The 17,126-nt window shown below is 49.6% G+C and overlaps 3 protein-coding genes across 5 annotated transcripts; 2 read left to right on the top strand and 1 right to left on the bottom strand.

Annotated features, from left to right (window-relative positions):
- Window positions 1-1,311: 1,311 nt before the first annotated feature.
- vcpip1 (valosin containing protein (p97)/p47 complex interacting protein 1) lies at window positions 1,312-7,905 on the top strand. Of its 2 annotated transcripts, XR_015102904.1 has the most exons (4): window positions 1,312-4,050; window positions 4,780-4,866; window positions 5,362-6,147; window positions 6,616-7,905. XR_015102904.1 is itself a non-coding variant. In XM_086129757.1 (3 exons), exons 1-3 carry the CDS (start codon window positions 1,446-1,448, stop codon window positions 6,060-6,062), a joined length of 3,393 nt encoding a protein of 1,130 aa, XP_085985883.1. In that variant the 5' UTR covers window positions 1,312-1,445; the 3' UTR covers window positions 6,063-7,905. The 2 variants fall into 2 exon arrangements, 1 of the variants encoding a protein (XP_085985883.1); XM_086129757.1 differs by having other exon boundaries at window positions 5,362-7,905.
- Window positions 7,906-9,217: 1,312 nt separating this feature from the next.
- dusp28 (dual specificity phosphatase 28) lies at window positions 9,218-10,884 on the top strand. 2 transcript variants are annotated; one of them, XM_086129754.1, is made up of 3 exons: window positions 9,218-9,258; window positions 9,632-10,014; window positions 10,542-10,884. In XM_086129754.1, the coding sequence occupies exons 2-3, from the start codon at window positions 9,670-9,672 to the stop codon at window positions 10,710-10,712; spliced, it is 516 nt and encodes a 171-aa protein (XP_085985880.1). In that variant the 5' UTR covers window positions 9,218-9,258; window positions 9,632-9,669; the 3' UTR covers window positions 10,713-10,884. The 2 variants fall into 2 exon arrangements, with proteins under 2 accessions (XP_085985880.1, XP_085985879.1); XM_086129753.1 differs by having other exon boundaries at window positions 9,224-9,262.
- Window positions 10,885-10,978: 94 nt separating this feature from the next.
- On the bottom strand, window positions 10,979-17,089 carry proca (protein C (inactivator of coagulation factors Va and VIIIa), a). Its single transcript, XM_086129750.1, has 9 exons — window positions 16,992-17,089; window positions 16,358-16,439; window positions 16,118-16,275; window positions 14,964-14,988; window positions 14,734-14,844; window positions 13,928-14,068; window positions 13,734-13,852; window positions 12,506-12,623; window positions 10,979-11,587 (listed from the first exon to the last, which is right to left on the bottom strand). The coding sequence occupies exons 2-9, from the start codon at window positions 16,425-16,427 to the stop codon at window positions 11,010-11,012; spliced, it is 1,320 nt and encodes a 439-aa protein (XP_085985876.1). The 5' UTR covers window positions 16,428-16,439; window positions 16,992-17,089; the 3' UTR covers window positions 10,979-11,009.
- Window positions 17,090-17,126: the final 37 nt, after the last annotated feature.

The raw sequence follows: 17,126 nt of genomic DNA, 5'->3' as shown, positions 1-17,126 counted from the left end.
AGAGAACTAAAGAAAAAACGTGGCGGCGTGCCAAAGACTCCTCCGTGAACTTTGAACCCGTTTTTCCTTAACTTCACTCGACCTCATTTCGTCTTTCAGTCATTAACTCCACGAACATTTGAACGCTAAACTTGTGTCTCCCCACCAACTACACTTTGTGACTCCGCAGCAATTTAGGAAAAGACTCGAAGCTGCTAAACGAGCGTGTTTGATCGTTGCTAATAAACTTAAAACATAACAAACATAATTTATAAGATTATGAACATGTATTTATATGTCCTCATTTATTATTAAATATAGCAATTTGCCAAACTATTGAAAGTATATCAGAAAGACGTACAAAGAAATATATGCAAGTGTTCAACGTAACGAAAAACAAAATATTTATCTACCGAACTAAATAAAAATACTGAATACAAATTCATACATTTATAACAATACAGAAACTAATTGATGCAGTGGAAATAAGGTGCTGGCGACATCTCGTGGACAAAAACGTTTTGGCGTCTCTCCTGGTTTCATTTCCACCCGGCATCACAAAAAAATAAGTTTAAACAGGTATCTTTCAAAATTAAGCTCTTCTCGAACCTTAAAAAGCGTTTAAAACAACTGGTGCTACATCAATATTCACGAGCTCAAAAGGTGTATCGACTCGGGTCGCCGTTTTGAGCCATTCTTGTGTTTTTAATTTTGGAACGTAATAGCAAAGACGCGTGACGACATGCTGTGACATCACGGCAGTAGTTGTCGTGAGTGTGCTAGTTTCGGTTCACTGAAGCGAGACGAAAAAAGAGAAAAAGCACACGGTTGGCGGTCACCTTTGCCCCGCAAGTAGTAATATGGGCACAAAATAAACGCCTCGTTCAAGTTAAGTTTAGTAAGCCTCATTGAGGCAAGTTAGCTTCTTAGGTCGTCTCCCTCCACGCTCGACGACTAAATGAGATGAATGCACACTTTTGTAGACCGTGTAGTTAAATACATGCGACTTTTAACCATAAGTCACAATACAGCAGAACACTGGCTGCTTGTATACGAAGGACTTTCACTTCCCAATTAAAAAAACACGCTGCTACGTCGCGTTGCATTGTGGTCATTGAAGGCGGAATTCCTATCACGCCGTTCGGGTAAAAGAGTCATCCTCGACTAATCGTTTTTGTTTGTTTATGGGCGGGACACTTCTTTTGTGTTCATATCTTTTTCGTAACGCTCACAACGCGAGTACGTATTTTCACGACGGCTTGTCCGTGTCTTGACGACATCGTCTTCGAGTACGACTACAACTCCCATCATGCACCAGCGTGACGTCGCTCATTTCGCAAGGCGAGTGGCTGGCGAGAGAAATCCGGCCGCTTCCGTGTTGTTCTTGTCGGCTAGCAGCACTTTTCGCCGTCATGAGCGAGTCTTTGTGAAGCTCGGACTTCACTCGACCGCCCCCTCGTCCCGACATGTCGCTGCCGCGCGGCTCCAAGAAGAAAGACAAACGCATTTTGTCGGCCACCTGCCCGGACCCCAAGTGTCAGGCGAGCCTGTTCTTCCCGGCACACTGCTCCGTTAGCATCGAGTGTACCGAATGCGGCCAGCGTCACGAGCAGAAGAACCTGCTCAACGTCCAAGAGGTGACCGATCCAGATGTGGTGCTCCATAACCTGCTCAGGAACGCCCTGCTGGGCGTCGCGGGCGCCCCTAAGAAAGGCAAGGCAACTGAGCTGGTCAAGGTGATGGGGCTGTCCAACTACCATTGCAAGCTGCTCTCTCCCGTTCTGTCCCGCTACGGTATGGACAAGCTGAGCGGTAAAGCCAAGCTGCTGAGGGACATGAACCAGGGCGAGACCTTCGACTGCTCGCTGCTGGGCGACCGGGCCTTCCTCATTGAGCCTGACCACGTGTCCACCATGGGCTACGGCAAGGACCGCTCGGGAAGCCTTCTGTACCTCCACGACACCCTGGATGAAATCAAGCGGGCCAACGGCAACCGTGAGTGTCTCATCCCCGTTCACGTGGACGGAGACGGCCACTGCCTGGTTCACGCCGTGTCTCGGGCGCTAGTGGGCCGCGAACTCTTCTGGCACGCCCTGCGCGAGAACCTGAAACAGAACTTCAAGCAGAACCTTGACCGCTACAAGGACCTGTTCCAGGACTTCATCGACGCAGAAGAGTGGGAGGACATCGTCAACGAGTGCGACCCGCTCTTCGTCCCGCCCGAAGGCGTGCCGCTCGGACTCCGCAACATCCACATCTTCGGCCTGGCCAACGTCCTGCATCGGCCCATCATCCTGCTGGACTCGCTGAGCGGCATGAGGAGCTCCGGGGATTACTCGGCCACCTTTCTGCCGGGCCTGGTGGCCGAGGAGCGGTGCCGCGCAAAAGACGGCGAGCTCAACAAGCCCATATGCATCGCCTGGAGCAGCTCCGGGCGGAACCACTACATCCCGCTGGTGGGCATCAAGAACACAGAGCTACCCCGGCTGCCACCCCACCTGCTCCCCAAGGCCTGGGGAGTCCCGCAGCAGCTCATCCAGAAGTACATCAAGGCCGAAGCGGACGGCGGCTGCGTGATCGGCGGCGACCGTAGCCTGCGGGACACCTACATCATGCGGCTGGTGGGCGCCATGGAGGAAGTCTTCATGGAGAAGCACGGCGTCCACCCGGTGCTGGTGGCCGACATGCACCAGTGGGTCTACCGCCGCACCGGCGTCATCGGCATTCAGCCCGAGGAGGTGACGGAGGCGGCCAAGAAGTCGGTGGCAGAGAACCGCCTCCACCGCTGCCTGGTCTGCGGTGCCCTCTCGGAGCTCCACGTGCCGCCCGACTGGCTGGTGCCGGGCGGGAAGCTCCACAGCCTGGCCAAATCCACGCACGGTCAGCTGCGTCCCGACAAGAACTACAGCTTCCCGCTCAACAATGTGGTGTGCTCATACGACCCGCAGAGCGACGCCCTCCTGCCCGACTATAAGCTCAGCTCGCTCGACACGTGCAACTGGTGCCGGGGCGCCTCGGTGCGCCGCGTCCGGGCCGACGGCCTGGTGGTCTACCTGGACGGCGACCGGACCGACGCGCGCTCACAAGGCGGCAAGTGCGGCTGCGGTTTCAAGCACTTTTGGGATGGCAAGGAGTACGACAACCTCCCGGAGGCCTTCCCCATCACGCTGGAGTGGGGAGGCCGCGCAGTCCGCGAGACGGTGCACTGGTTCCAGTATGAGGCCGACCCGGCGCTCAACAGCAACGTATACGACGTGGCCACCAAGCTGGTCACCAAGCACTTCCCGGGCGAGTTTGGCAGCGAGATCCTGGTGCAGAAGGTGGTCAACACCATCCTGCGCCACACCGCCAAGAGGAACCCGGACGAGTACAACCCTGTGGCGGTGGACGGCGCCCACGACCGCCGCCTCGCCGCCGCTGCGGAGAGCTCGCCGCCACCGACGGCAGACCTGCCCGCCAAGATCATCCTGACGGGGCCAAAAGGCAAGACACTCCACAAGGAGGAGCTGACCATGAGCCAGGCCGAGCGTGACCTCCAGCGGAGCATCAGCAACCGAGCCCCGGTCTTGCAGCGCCGCGGCGAGCGCGTCAAGCCGGACCCCAAGGATCGCTCACCGGGGACCACCGCGCCCTCCTCAGCACCGGCCACCCCCACCAAGTCCCCGGCGGCTCCGGCGCAGTCCGGCGGGGAGAAGAAAATCCGCGTGAGCGCTAGCGACGGCCGCACGGCCACCCTGACGCTGGCGCCCCAGGCGTCCTACTCGGACCTCCGCAACAGCATCGCCGAGCACTTCGGGGTGGCGCCCGGCCACATGTGCATCCGCTACGGCTTCCCCCCTCGGGAGCTGCCGCCGCCGGCCGCCGGCCACGAAAAGGAGCCGGTTGCGCTGAGGCACGGCGACCGGGTCACGCTGGAAATCCTGAAAGGCGCCGGCGAGGAGGCCGCGCCCGCTTCTGGGCCGCCGCGAGAGAAGGAGGATGCCATGGCATTGGCTAGGATGAGTGAGCGTGACCTTCAGGACAGCATTGACCTTGAGATGTCCTCGCTGTGTCTGCTTGCGACCTTGATGGGTGAGCATGCTCTGTACCTTGCAAATGAAGAGAAATGAATTGGGTTGATGATTGATTGAATTATGTTCCAGACAGTGCCTCCGTGTTTTGGTTCGTACAATAGCTTAGCTCAGTGTGTGCGCGCGTTTGCTGACTCAGGCAGCCTGACGCCTCCCCGTCCGGCCTGCCAAACATGTCAAAGGTCGTTGCTGCACTGTAAAAATCACAAGCAGCCCGACGAGTGCAGCGTCTGACAATTTTTAACAATTATTTTAATCGATTAATCAGTCCAATATTTGTTTGAGTCATTGATGAATCCCATTAAAACAAAATTAATCGTTTCCGTCCCTTGATTCAAAACTGGACATTATTTCAAATTGACGGTGTCGTAACTGCACAAGCATATATTGACGAGGATTCAGTTACTGGTTTATATCCATAACATCTGTGAGAAAATCAACAAAAAATGTTCATCATTCTTTCCCAAAGTAAAAGCCGAATGTTTTATTTTGAAAAGGCACAAAGATTAAAAGCCTTCATGGAGGACGCATCAAGTTATCTGTTATGCGGCTGAAATCTCCACAATTTGACATCAAACAGGCATCACTGTGTTAAAGTAATTTTGAACCTAAAATGAGCTGTCGAACTGACACACTTTGATCGGCAATATCGATTGGTTGGCCCGGCCTTACCCGACATTACGCTTCTTCTTCGCTTGTGCCAAGCTTACAGTCTGTGATGTTGTTGCAGGCGAGGACGTGTGGTCGTATGCCAAGAAGCTGCCACACTTGTTCCAGCAGGGCGGCGTCTTCTACAACATCGTCAAAAAGGACATGGGTATGTAAAGGTGCTTTCTTCAACGTAAACATTTTAGAATGCTCCTTTCGGCTTCACGCATGAGCTTGTGTGTGGTTTGTTTTTTTTCCCTCTGTACTTTGGCCTTTTCATCACTTTGCCAGAGGTTCATCCTGGGCTCAAATGTCTTGGCCTACTACTGGACTACTGCACATGTGTAAACCAGTGTGGTGGTTGCTGTTGCCATTTCCGAACGAAGCAGTAGAGGTCGCTGTTGGATTAGACTTTGTTCTAGTGAATCTCGTCGGGAGGCAAGAGCAGAGAAAAAGATTTCGTATAACGCAACAGGGTTTTGTTTTTTTTGTTGTGTGGGAGGCAGGAAAGTGGGAATAGTGTTAATGCATGAAGATTTTTTTCACACTGGGGGGGGGGGGCATTTTCGCCCATGTAGGTTTCACTGTAGAGGAGTTTCACTGTACAGTAGCGAAAAAAGCCTGGTTTGGGTCCAACATGACCCGGGTGCCTGTGTATGTTTAGGCCTGATGAACGGGAAGCACTGCACGCTGCCGCACCTGACGGGTCGCACCTTCGTCTACAACGCGGCGGCGGCCCGGGTCGAGTTGTGCGCGGACACCGCCGGCCACTTCGAGGTGTGCGGCGAAGTGGAAGAGTGCGTGAAGGAGGCGCTGGCGCGGCTGCGCTCGGACGCCTCCGGCGGCGGCGGCAGCAGGGAGGGCAGCCCGTCGCACGGCGGTCTGCGGCTGGGCGGCGGCGGCGCGGTGCGCAAGAAGGAGCAGCTGCATGCAGTCCAGGCCTTCCAGGGAAAGGGCCACTCGCTGGGTAGCCGCGGCGCCTCCCCTCCGCCGCTGGAGCGCCGGCCCATTGCGCGCCAGCACAGCGGCGGCGTGGACCTCAGTGCCGGCGTGTCCTGCGGCGGACCCCCCGACCCCTCCCACATCCCGGAGAGCGCCGGGCGCGAGCTGGTGCGCATGGCGCCGGGCTTCATGACGATGAAGGAAAGCCGCGGCCTGGACCCCGTCCTCATGGAGCAGCAGCGCCGCAAACTGCAGGAAATGGTCTCCTCCATCCAGGCCTCGGTGGAGCGACACCTGCGCCGACAGCCCGCGCCCGGCGGACGGACCGTTGGTGGGCAGGAAGCTGCCGGCGGGAAGGCCGAGGAGGAGGAAGACATGGAGAGCCAGGACGGGGAGCGGGCCGAGCCCATGGACCACTCCTGATCTTCGCCCTCGCTGAGTGCCGACCGCGGTTGGAAAAGGCCGCTGTGCTCGTCCGCGTTCTGAAGGCGCACGTGCCGCTGAATAAGTACGTAGGCTTCTCGACATATATCAATCGTGCGCACGTTTTGTGTATCTCCGGCGCAGAGCCGATTAAGTTGCGTTTGCGTGTGATACGAATGGCACGTTTGACCTTGTGAGATACGTAAGAAGCGCGTGCGACGTGTGAAGTTGCGCGCTTGTGAGATACGTTGCTTGCATAATTTGTACTTAGATGTGTCAAGTGCGAGTGCAACTTTTGCATCACGCGGCTGATATTTATGAAGAAGCATGCGACATCGGACGTTGCGCCTGCAAGATTTCCATGACTTAGGCATCTTGTGCGCACAACTGAGAAAGTCGCTTTTGCCACATACAAAGTTTAGGAACGTATAGTGCACATGTTTTATTCTTTTATTTTGCGCAAAGGACATGTTGAAAATGTATAAGTCGCACGGGCAAGATTCGTGAAACACGTGCCTTGCGGATCTCATGAGTGAGACTTACTATTTTGCAGTCGCACTTTTTTGAAGTTGGGGCTGCAGCTTATGAAGTCGCACACACCTGATGCCCAAGTTGTCCGGGTGCCCCGCGTCGTTGGCGAGGTACAGAAAACGCCCGCACGATTTGTGTATCTTGTGAGCGCACTTTTAAAGTAAGTCACACGCATGAATTATTGAACTTAAAAAGTTGCACAAAAACTTTGGCGTCAACGTAGTTTACGTATCTCGCAATTGCAACTTTGGAAGTTGCGTACGGATGTCTTACGAAGGTTAAATTTCACATGTAAGGTGAGTAACTTAGGCAGTCTCCCACACCACCTGCCTTGCGTATCTCACAAGCGCCACTTACTAAATCGCACCCGATGAGTAAGTCACATATTCGCTCAATGTATCTCCCCTCCGTGCAACGTTTGTAAGTCGCACATGCGCCTTACATATCTCGCAGTCGCATCTTACGAATCTTGAATTTTGTACCTAAAGTGTGTGAGTAACTTACGTGAGTCACGCACGCCTTGTGTGTCTCGCAAGTGCAATTTAGGAAGTCGCACGTGTGCCATAATAATCTTGAATTTGATGTCTTGGGTTGAACTGACGAGATTCCTCAAGCGAGTAAAATTCGTTCAAGTTATCAAATGGCTTCCGTACTATTCCATCTGCGTTTAGTTCTTGTTCCGACATTTCCTGTTATCTGCCGTCGCTGCATTTCCAATGGCTTGACTTTACTCTGTTGCCACGTATGACTTGCAGACAATGAAACAGAAGAAGAAAAGGCGCTCGGTCATCAAGACCGCATTTCGGTGCCGTGCAGTGACTTTGTCGTTGATGTTGACGAAGCAGATGTACTGGCGAGTTTTGGCGACTAGTTGCTCAAATGCCTTTTGTTTGCCACGCGATCACTAAAACCTGCGTCGCCACGTTGGCTGCCCGGCCGACGAGCTGAAGCGTGTCGTCGTCTTTCTTTCTTTTTCACGGCACGAGTCTTAATCAGTTGCGTTATTTGTAAATATTTCATGAGGCTTTTATGCAAACGTTGCTACAAAGTGAAGAAGACAAAAAGTCAACACCAAATGGAAGGACAGTTCCGTCGAGTCAACCTTTGATTTAGTTTTGCTTGTTTGTTTTGCGACTTTGCCAAAATAAAGGACAACTATGTTCAAGACAAAAAGGATTAGTGTCTAAAAACAATCCAGTTTGAATTTGGAGCTTTTCTCTGACGTGATGAGTGAACCAACAACCACAAACTCGACATCATCCTTTTGCTGTTTGCACGTGTGATGATTTGACAATAAATCACTCATATTGTTCTTCTTTTCAATGTTTTCTTTGCAGAGTACGGATACTTTTTGTCCCAAAAAAAAAAAAAAACAACTGTTGAAAATACCTGCACTGAAGATGCTACTTGAAGCTGAAGTACACATTTCGAAATGACTTAAGTCATTTGCTTCTCAATTACTTTATTTTAAGATAAGATAAGATAAGAAAACCTTTATTAGTCTCGCAATGGAGAAATTCCCAATTCACAGCAGCAAAGTTATGAAAGGAAGAAGTAGAACAACAAAATATAGGAGCTGCTGGAAAGGCAGCCACTCTCACGGCGCCATTTTGAAGTCAAAATAACAAAAATAACACAACACAACACATAGGACACAGACAGTCGTGCAATCTTCACCACTTTTCTGCATACACTTTGTTGTCTGAAGCAGTTATAGATGAAAGAGGAGAGGATCAAAGTGTCCTTTCACCAGTGGATCAGAGACGTCATGCTGAAAATGTGCACACGTCTGCTACAAGCTAAGTTTACAACACCACAATAAGAAGACAATTTTGTTGTGCCTCCTCAGCTCTACGCCATGACTATAGATAGTGTCATTAGTATATAAAAAAATGTTAAGTACACCTCTGCATAACACCTTAGTAATGTGAAAAAATATATATTCAGATCGACTTCCAACAAAGAATAACTTGATTAATGTTGTTTTTCTTTCTCGCTACACTTCTTTTAATCCCTCCCTATTAAATATTTTTCCATGGTTTGTTGACTTTACTCAGGGATGGCAATTTTCCGCGGATACGCGGAAATCCGCCGTTTAATTTCTTAAATTGATCATCCTCATGGGGCCCCACCCTGTTATTTGATAGGACATTTTTTAAGTACAAGAGTAAATGGACTTTTTCCAGCTCAATAATCAAATACAGTGCGGTGGAAAAGTATTTGCCCCCTTCCTGATTTTTCTGATCTTTGCAAGTTCATCACAAAAAGATTTCAGTTCATCAAACAAATTTTTATATCACACAGTGACATCCCAAGGAAATACAAAATGCAGTTTCTAAATGCCAATTAAATTTATTTAGACACAAAACAAATCTACACCAACCTGTCTCAATGTGAAAAAGTAATTGCCCTCTGAACCTGCAATGTTATGAAATGTAAGTAGTTAAAATTGCCCCAAAAAAAGTATTCATCATATCCCACAAAAGGAAAATCCACTTTGGTACTTCGTTCCTTCCCATTTGTGCGCTAAAGTTGTGGCTGAATTATATGGACTTTAGGACCCAGAGGCCAACGAGGTAGGCAACATCTGACCTTGCCATTCACGTGACGTCACTTTTGGAAGACAACAACCCGAAGGAGGCCACTTGAGTGTCGACTTTGTCACGTCTGTTAGTTACTTTTTCATTTCATGCTCGTATTGTTACCCGCAACAAGTCAGAGTGTGCCTGAGATCTTGTTTTTCGACCAGCATGTGTATCTTGGTTCGGACACTTTTAATTCTGTTTTAACTGCCAAGTCAAAATCGGACAAATGACGTCACGTCTGACTCATATCTCCAAAAAAGGCTTATTTTTAAATTTTATTAGAATAAAAGTACGAAATTAATTACACAGATGAATGAATATTGTTGACAATTAAGAATCAACTCATGAATTGATCCATTAGTCCCGTTGACCTGCCATGTTGTTGTCAGTGAAAGGAAAATTAGACTATATGGCGATTGCTGCCCTGCTGTCCGTCCGTTCGTTTGTCGACAGTGAGGAGGAGAAAAAGGAGGCAGAGGAGGAAGAAGGCCATGCAGCCTCTGTGCCAGGTGACCAACTCCCTCGCCATCAGCAACGCTCGCGCGGCCTGCAGTCCCGAGCTGCTCCAACGAGAGGCGGTGACGCTCTGCATCAACGTGACGCGGCGGCAGCCTTTTCCTGACGCACCTGTCACCGTCGCGCGAGTAGCCGTGAGTGACCGTCCTGAAGACGACATCTACAGCCACTTGGACGCCTGCGCCGATGCCATTCACGCCGAGGCGTTAAAGGGCGGTCGCAGTCTGGTGTACTGCAAGAACGGGCGAAGCCGCTCGGCCACCGTCTGTGTTGCGTATCTCATGAAGCACCAGCAGGCGGCGCTGGCGGACGCACTCAAGGTAGGGGCTGGTTTTGTTTTACGCACTCACCCGTGTGCTCGTGAAAATCTGTCTCAACCGAATATAAGTCGCTTAATAACACCCCCTGGAAAGTTTGGGGAAAAAAAAATCTTCTGACACCAGCTTGACCGAGCTACAGGAAATTAGTCAGACAAGTCGGACAATCACAATCAACATGAAATTTGGCGGCCATGTTTAACATATCAGGACACCCGAAAAAGTCTCAAGAACTCATATCTATAATCACACAGGAAGTAAGCCATTTTTATTTGAACAGCCATTTGTCGTGAATTTCCGGGCTTGAACTTCTATAAATCTACTATGGAATTCACCCGAACAAGGCCCAATGGGAAGGCGATATCCGAGACAAGACGTGAGATGCTAACTCACCAAGCTTTATTTCTTTTCCCCCTCAAGTCACCAAATGTAGAGCATGGAGTCAACATTTGACATCTTTTGAGATTTGGCCGTGATAAAGATGTTGGGCGGGCAGAGTTATCACCTTAATCGCCATTTGCCATTGCCAGAAAGTGAAGGCCGCCCGTCCCGTGATCACCCCCAATCCCGGCTTCCTGGCTCAGCTGCAGCGATACGAGGGCGAGCTGAGGAGGAGGCGAGATTCACAACCATGCCAAACAAGCTCATCATCACCCACCCCTGAAAACCCGCCTCCCGCCTCTCACGATCCTGTGAGCTAATCAGTATTTGGGATTTCTCTGTGATTTGTACAGTAGATTAACAAAAAAGGTCAAAAAACACAACAACAACAACAAAAAACAACCCCTGTCACCCGTTTCTCCACTTGACGCAAAACTGGATGAATATGTTTTTATAACAGGACGCACAAAAAAGTCTCAAAGACCCACAGCCAAAATGTAACCGGAGGTTGCCCATTTTAGTATCTAGCAGCCTTTTAGGGTGAACTGCAACTTTTAACGAATAAAAACACAGGAACACGCTTGCGTCGAGCGTAAATGAGTTTATTCAACTGCACATCAGGCTTCTGGCGGCTGCGGGCTTTTGTCCCAGTCCTGGCGCACGCTGTCGATCCACTCGTTGTAGTTGGACACTTTGGTGTAGATGCCGAGCTTGTCCTGGCGCCCGCAGCCCTCCCCCCAGGACACCAGGCCCACCAGGAACCAGGTGTCGCCGTATAGAGTCACCATGGGGCCCCCGCTGTCCCCCTCGCAGGCATCGATGCTCTGGCCCAGGATGCCTCCGCACAGCACGTTTTCCGAGATGTTGTGCAACATGTGGGTGGCGCACACGTCGCGGCTGACCAACGGCACCCGGATGACGTTGAGCGCCGAGCTGAAGCGCTGGCTTTCCTGGCTTTCCTTGCCCCAGCCCGTCACCACCGTCTGGGTGCCGTTGCGGTGGAGGACAGCCTCGGCCATTTTCCGGCTCGGAAGGCACGCTGGCAGGATGTACTCGGAGAAGGGCGCCGGGCTCTCTAGGCGCAGAAGGGCGATGTCATTGTCCACCGTGGTGCTGTCGTAGTCGGGGTGTTGGAAGGCCTTGCTGACTTTCAGCATCACCTCGGTGCCTTCGTCGCGGAAACGCTCATAGTCGCCTGGGGGCAACCAACGCATTCGCACAGGATGTCAGTTTTGCATTGCCTCACTCTGTGACATACTCATTTCTAGAGCAATTCTGCTGCCGTTTAAAAGTCTCAAATAGGGTGACCCGATTTTTAAAAACCGGGACAGTACAACTTACCATATTTTCCGCACTAAAAGGCGCACCTAAAAGCGCCTTCCATTTTCTTAAAAGCTCACAGTGCGCCTTAAAATCCGATGCGCCTTGTGTATGGTCATTACGGTAATATTTCGACCCCAAAATGGCTCCTCGCTCGAGACATGCTGACAACGCAGAGTTCAAACTTAAGGCCGTCGGTTATGCAGTTGAATACGGAAATAGAGCAGCGGCAAGAGAGTTCAACGTTAACGAGTCAATGTTATAACTTGCTGTTGGTTAAGTGAACTGTGTTGCTGCTTTATTAAATAAGTCTTACTGACATCTGATCGCTCTGTTGGTGTTTCCTTGAGCATAGCTCCATCTAGTGGATGCATTGTAGATTGCGTCTTGTAATGCGGTGCGCCCAATGTATGGGAAAAAATGACAAAGTAGGCCATTCGTTGAAGGTGCGCCTCATAATCCAGAGCGCCTTTTAGTGTGGAAAATACGGTAGTTGAAAATCAAATCTATAATAATTTCCCATTAGGAACTATTTCTAACTAATTTAATCACACGTCAATCTGGTGACAAGTGGTTGGTTATTACTTTCGCCCTGAGGAGTTTGAGGTTGCTAATGAAGACGACAGGGAAAAAAAGCTTTGTTTGCAGAGACAGAGAGCATACCATGACACGGTTGGTTTTCTTTTCATGCACTTTTGAGTAGAAAGACAGACAAAAGCAAAAAACTTGTGGACTCCGGCCGAGTTTTTTTTCCCCCTTAGAAACAAATAATTAGTCGTTATCACGCTCTCACCCAGTCTGACTCGGAACCGCAGGTTGTTCTCCAGACAGTGGGCGGCCGTCAGGACCCAGTTCTGGTCAATCAGCACGGCGCCGCAGTGGAAACGACCTTTGGCGTTCTGCAGCAGGACCTGGCAGGAAAACGGTGGTACAGTAATTACTGCCCATATTGTAGGAGCATGCTGCCTTCGGATACGAGCATACTATCGTATGAATCGGAGTCCTTCTCGCAATTTTCTCAGAGTCAATACTGACGGAAGGTCCGTCAATCCATCACTGACAATGCCCATTTTGCTTGCTCTGCGTCAGATGACGCCGGTGCTGCAGCGCATAATAAATCATCAGAAACCGCATTTGAAGGTACAAGCCGGTCTGTGATGTGGGTCAGGTTCCATCCTTTCCCTTTGAATAAATAAATAAATAAGCTGAGTCTGGATGCCCAAGTTCATGGCCACCAAGGACGCCAGTGGGCGGCGCTGACGGCCTGCCAGGCAGTGGACTTTTTTTTTCACGACGACGGCTTATTAGGGTCACCTAGCGATTTTTACTCGCTAGGTGACCCTAATAAGCCGTAAAAGACCGATTTCAATCCAGAGGAGACGATTTGGCGCATCACTCAATAGCAACCGATGGGTGCAAGGGACACCCCACACTTGACGTCACATCCTTTCCCAATAGAGTGCCGTGCATTAAAATTACCCAGGGGGATTATTTCGGGAAAATACACAAAAATGGTAACACTAGATCAGTGGTTCTGAACCTTGTTATAGGTACCGAACCCAACCAATTAATATGCACATTCACCGAACCCTTCATTAGTGAAAAAATTGGTTTTTTTTGTTTTTTTTTAACAAATTCAAGATATTAAAAAAAAAGTAAATACAATTTCAAAACATAAGTCTAATTTTTTTTAAATTTTACGACGTACTATCATGACAATCAAACGTCGACTACTGAGCGAACGTAATTTCCCCTCAGCACTGATTGGACAAGCAATGTCATGTGATCACCTGCAGTCAGTGATGGCCAAGAGGGCGTGTCATAACTAATATACAGTCGGGTGTGTCTTAACCACCGCGGCAGAGGCTACGTCGAACCCCTGAGACGATTCACCGAACCCCTGCGGTTCGATCGAACCCAGTTTAAGAACCACTGCACGAGATATAGAGCAAACTTTACAATCTTACTCCATTTCTTCATCAATACTTCGAAACGGGCCACTGATCTGCGCTGCCGCTCACCTGCCAAGGACTCTCGCCCTTCTTGCCCACCTCCCCGCCCACCATCCAGGGCATGAGGCCGTTCATAGGCTTAGTGTAGGACGAGCGTCCGATCAGCAGCTGCCCGCACGACGACGACCCTGCGCACACGTGATGTGACGCCGATTGGGTGGAGTCTACGTCTTTCGCCGATTTGCCGGCACGTTTTTCCTCACCTTTGGCGATGCACTTCTTGGCGTCGTCGTGCAGCTTGTAGCCGTCGACGCAGCTGCACGTCCGCCGTAGGCCGTCCTCGCTCTCCGTGCACTCGTGGTCGCAGTCGCCGTTGTTCACGCTGCAGTTGGTCGCCGATTGAGCTGAGATGGGACGGTCGACAAACGCCATCGTCAGAAAAAGCCGAGCGGTACTTCTGACTGGGGCTCTCGTTCAATGTCATGTTTTTCAGTACGACTGGTGTCTGGTGCTCATTCTTTAAAATTGTGTCACTGGCAAAATACTAATACTGCTTCTTTAAAATAAGGTGAATGACTTCTCGTTCAATTTAGAGCACAGTGAGACTAGAGGGCGCTGCTGAGTGATTTTCGGGGGCTCATGTTGAGGACCCTTAAATACATTTACACCAGGATACACACACACACACACTTGCAAATATATTTTCGGTCATGTTGAGGCCTCCCAAAACCCCGTATAGTAAACGATTTCAAAAAGGATAATACTATAATAATTGTGATAAAAATCATGCTAATCATCAATATTTGTGATGGATTAGTTTTGCGCTGGGTTGGTCCAGTGGTTAGCGCGGCCACCTCACAGTGCAAAGGTATCGGGTTCAATTCCATCTCCGGCCTCCCTGTGTGGAGTTTGTATGTTCCCCCGGGCCTGCGTGGATTTTCTCCGGGTACTCCGGTTTCCTCCCACATTCCAAAAACATGCATAGCAGGCACCCCCCACCACGACCCTTGTGAGGATAAGCGGACCGGAAAATGGATGGATGGATAGTTTTGCATTGACTTGAACTGACCATGTTCGCAGTACTTTCCCTCGTATCCTGGGTTACAGCTGCACACGTAATCTTGCAGCATGTCCACGCACCTCCCGTGGACACACTGGTTGGATTCACACTGATTCCCATCTGAAACACACACATGTGAAACACACACACGCGCACACACACACACACACACGCACACACACAGCGCTTCGCCTCTTTTCCCACAATGCTTTGTATCAATGACTGTCTTCATGTCTCACCTCTGTACACCGTCCAGAACTCCAGCTGGAAAAGGACAACAAATAATCCATTTGTTTCCGAATGTCCCAGAATGCTTCACCTACGACTCCCACGCTGGGGCCAAATCTTTTGGATTGCCTCCATTTGAATTTGTACGGCAGTTGCACACGATTCACGTGTGGGTACCCGACTGGCATTAGAATGTTGTGCACTGGACAGCTTGCAACATCTTGCAAGAATAATAGCAAGTGTTTATTTATTTACAGATAATGCGGAAATAAATACAGGTTGTGTGGACTCTCGCATTTTCACGTATTTGCAGATTGGTGCGTTTTTTTTTAGGCTTATTTTTTAACCGTTTTTTTGTCATAACAAATATAATGTGCATCAATTCCTCGCATTACTTGACAGGCTGGCCTTTGGAGACACCGCTGTCTGCAGATTTTTTTTTCCTGATTTTTTTTTCCAAAGCTGTCATGTGCATCAATTATTTGTATAGATTCACAGTTTGGCAGAACCCGAATCACCTACTTACAATTTTTTTTGAGGTACCAATCGCATTTTTTTTTTTAAATTCCAGGTATTATTTCATGCATAAATGATTTTCATCATTTACGCACTCACATATTCATGGATTTTTCCGGGAGTAGGACTTTGCAGAAATCCCCAATTATTTGCTTATACGTAATCCCCATTTTGTTTCCGTTTTTTGCCGACCCCCCATAAATGAAGACAAGCCCCCACTTTTAATGATATTTACTGTATAATTAGTCGGGATGGGCGAGTATCGCTACCAAGTATCGGTATTGGGTTGATATCTGGCGTTATTTCAAGGTATCGGAACTCACGACCCGCTTGTGACCATTTTATAATCAGGAACTAGAAATGAGAAATTAGGAGAATAGGAAATTGCCATTAATCTCATGCAATTTTCGGGAAAAATGATATTGGGGATATATAGGTCTTGCTCTATAATTATCTCTTCTTTTTTTTAGGGGGGGTGGTTTTAGATCAAGAGTACGAATGATATCAGTACTTGGTATCGGTATATGTGACGACTCAAGAGTTGAGACTCGTACTGGTATACGTCTGGAAAAATGTGGTCTCGAACATCCCTATTTAGTGTCGCTGTCACTATGAATTTTTGCAATCAATTTTAAAGATGTGATCTTACCGTGGCCTCTCGAACCTTGAAGATCTCTCGTGCCTCCTCGAACTCGCAAGTCTCCTCCACGCACTCTCTCTCCATGGACGGTGGCTTGAGCTCCTCCAGGAAAGAGTTGGCGCGGCGAGAACGCAGCAGCATGTGAGCCTCAGGCGGCCTCGAGAACACTGAGCAAGTGCAGCACAACCACATGCTGTTTCATCCCGGCCCGCCTGCCGTCGGTCGCTCACCTGCCCGCCGGGGACTCACCTGATAGGCTGAGCGCCGACACCGCCCATGCGGCGAGCGTCAGGCAGATACAAACGGCCCGCCGGCGCATGTCCGTCAGAATCTGAGACCGATCACACCAGGCGCTCAGAGCTCGGACTACAAACATGGCCGACCAAAAGCCGACGGATGACGTTATCGCCCACGGAACTGTCAAACGCGTCGTATTCGCTATTGTTGTATTCATCATTATTTAGTGGGTAGAAATTAGGCTTCTGATGGGATGGCAGGACCCTTTTGTGAACTTTCAACAGCTGACAGAAACTTATTTTCTGCTCCAACCCCAAATCAACTTAATTATATTAATAAAACCCAACCACAGCTGTAACATGGTGCCGTACGTGATCGAAAAGATCAAACATAAGCACCACAATCAACAAATGAACTGCTTCGGAAACCCATTTTAATTCCAAATCGAGCTCTGATTCACTTTCAAAAAAACAAAAATCAACTTGTGATCCAGTTTCAACTCAAACCGACTTGTAGTTGACTTTGAATCCAACGAATGTTCGGATCCACGTTCAAATCAAAACCACTTGTGGTCCACTTTCAAAGGGGACCCCTCAAAATTCAAGAACAAACGAGACAAAGAAGGAGACCGAGGCGCGTGCCTTACTTGCTGGCGTTTGGTGTTTTTTCGGTGGCGTTTTGATGTCTTGGGGTGTCTTGGGATGTCGTCGTGCGTCTGCTTGTTTGTGTGGTGTAAATGAGTGACTAGCAATGTTTACAGCGAGTCCACAGTCTGTGGTCC

The sequence above is a fragment of the Hippocampus guttulatus genome, chromosome 14 (assembly GCF_054856545.1).
Source record: "Hippocampus guttulatus isolate MCC_2025c chromosome 14, RoL_Hgut_1.0, whole genome shotgun sequence".
Taxonomy (NCBI): Eukaryota; Metazoa; Chordata; class Actinopteri; order Syngnathiformes; family Syngnathidae; genus Hippocampus; species Hippocampus guttulatus.
The sequence above is the reverse complement of the archived record's forward strand: the minus strand, read 5'-3'. Positions and strand labels throughout refer to the sequence as shown.

Coding starts and splice junctions, on each gene's coding strand:
- dusp28 (XM_086129754.1), top strand. CDS start 9,670: ATGCAGCCTCTGTGCCAGGTGACCAACTCCCTCGCCATCAGCAACGCT. Junction 10,015..10,541: donor CGCTGGCGGACGCACTCAAG/GTAGGGGCTGGT, acceptor TGCCATTGCCAG/AAAGTGAAGGCCGCCCGTCC.
- vcpip1 (XM_086129757.1), top strand. CDS start 1,446: ATGTCGCTGCCGCGCGGCTCCAAGAAGAAAGACAAACGCATTTTGTCG. Junction 4,051..4,779: donor TCTGCTTGCGACCTTGATGG/GTGAGCATGCTC, acceptor ATGTTGTTGCAG/GCGAGGACGTGTGGTCGTAT. Junction 4,867..5,361: donor CATCGTCAAAAAGGACATGG/GTATGTAAAGGT, acceptor GTGTATGTTTAG/GCCTGATGAACGGGAAGCAC.
- proca (XM_086129750.1), bottom strand. CDS start 16,427: ATGCGCCGGCGGGCCGTTTGTATCTGCCTGACGCTCGCCGCATGGGCG. Junction 16,276..16,357: donor GTCGGCGCTCAGCCTATCAG/GTGAGTCCCCGG, acceptor GCACTTGCTCAG/TGTTCTCGAGGCCGCCTGAG. Junction 11,588..12,505: donor GCGGTTCCGAGTCAGACTGG/GTGAGAGCGTGA, acceptor GGTTGCCCCCAG/GCGACTATGAGCGTTTCCGC.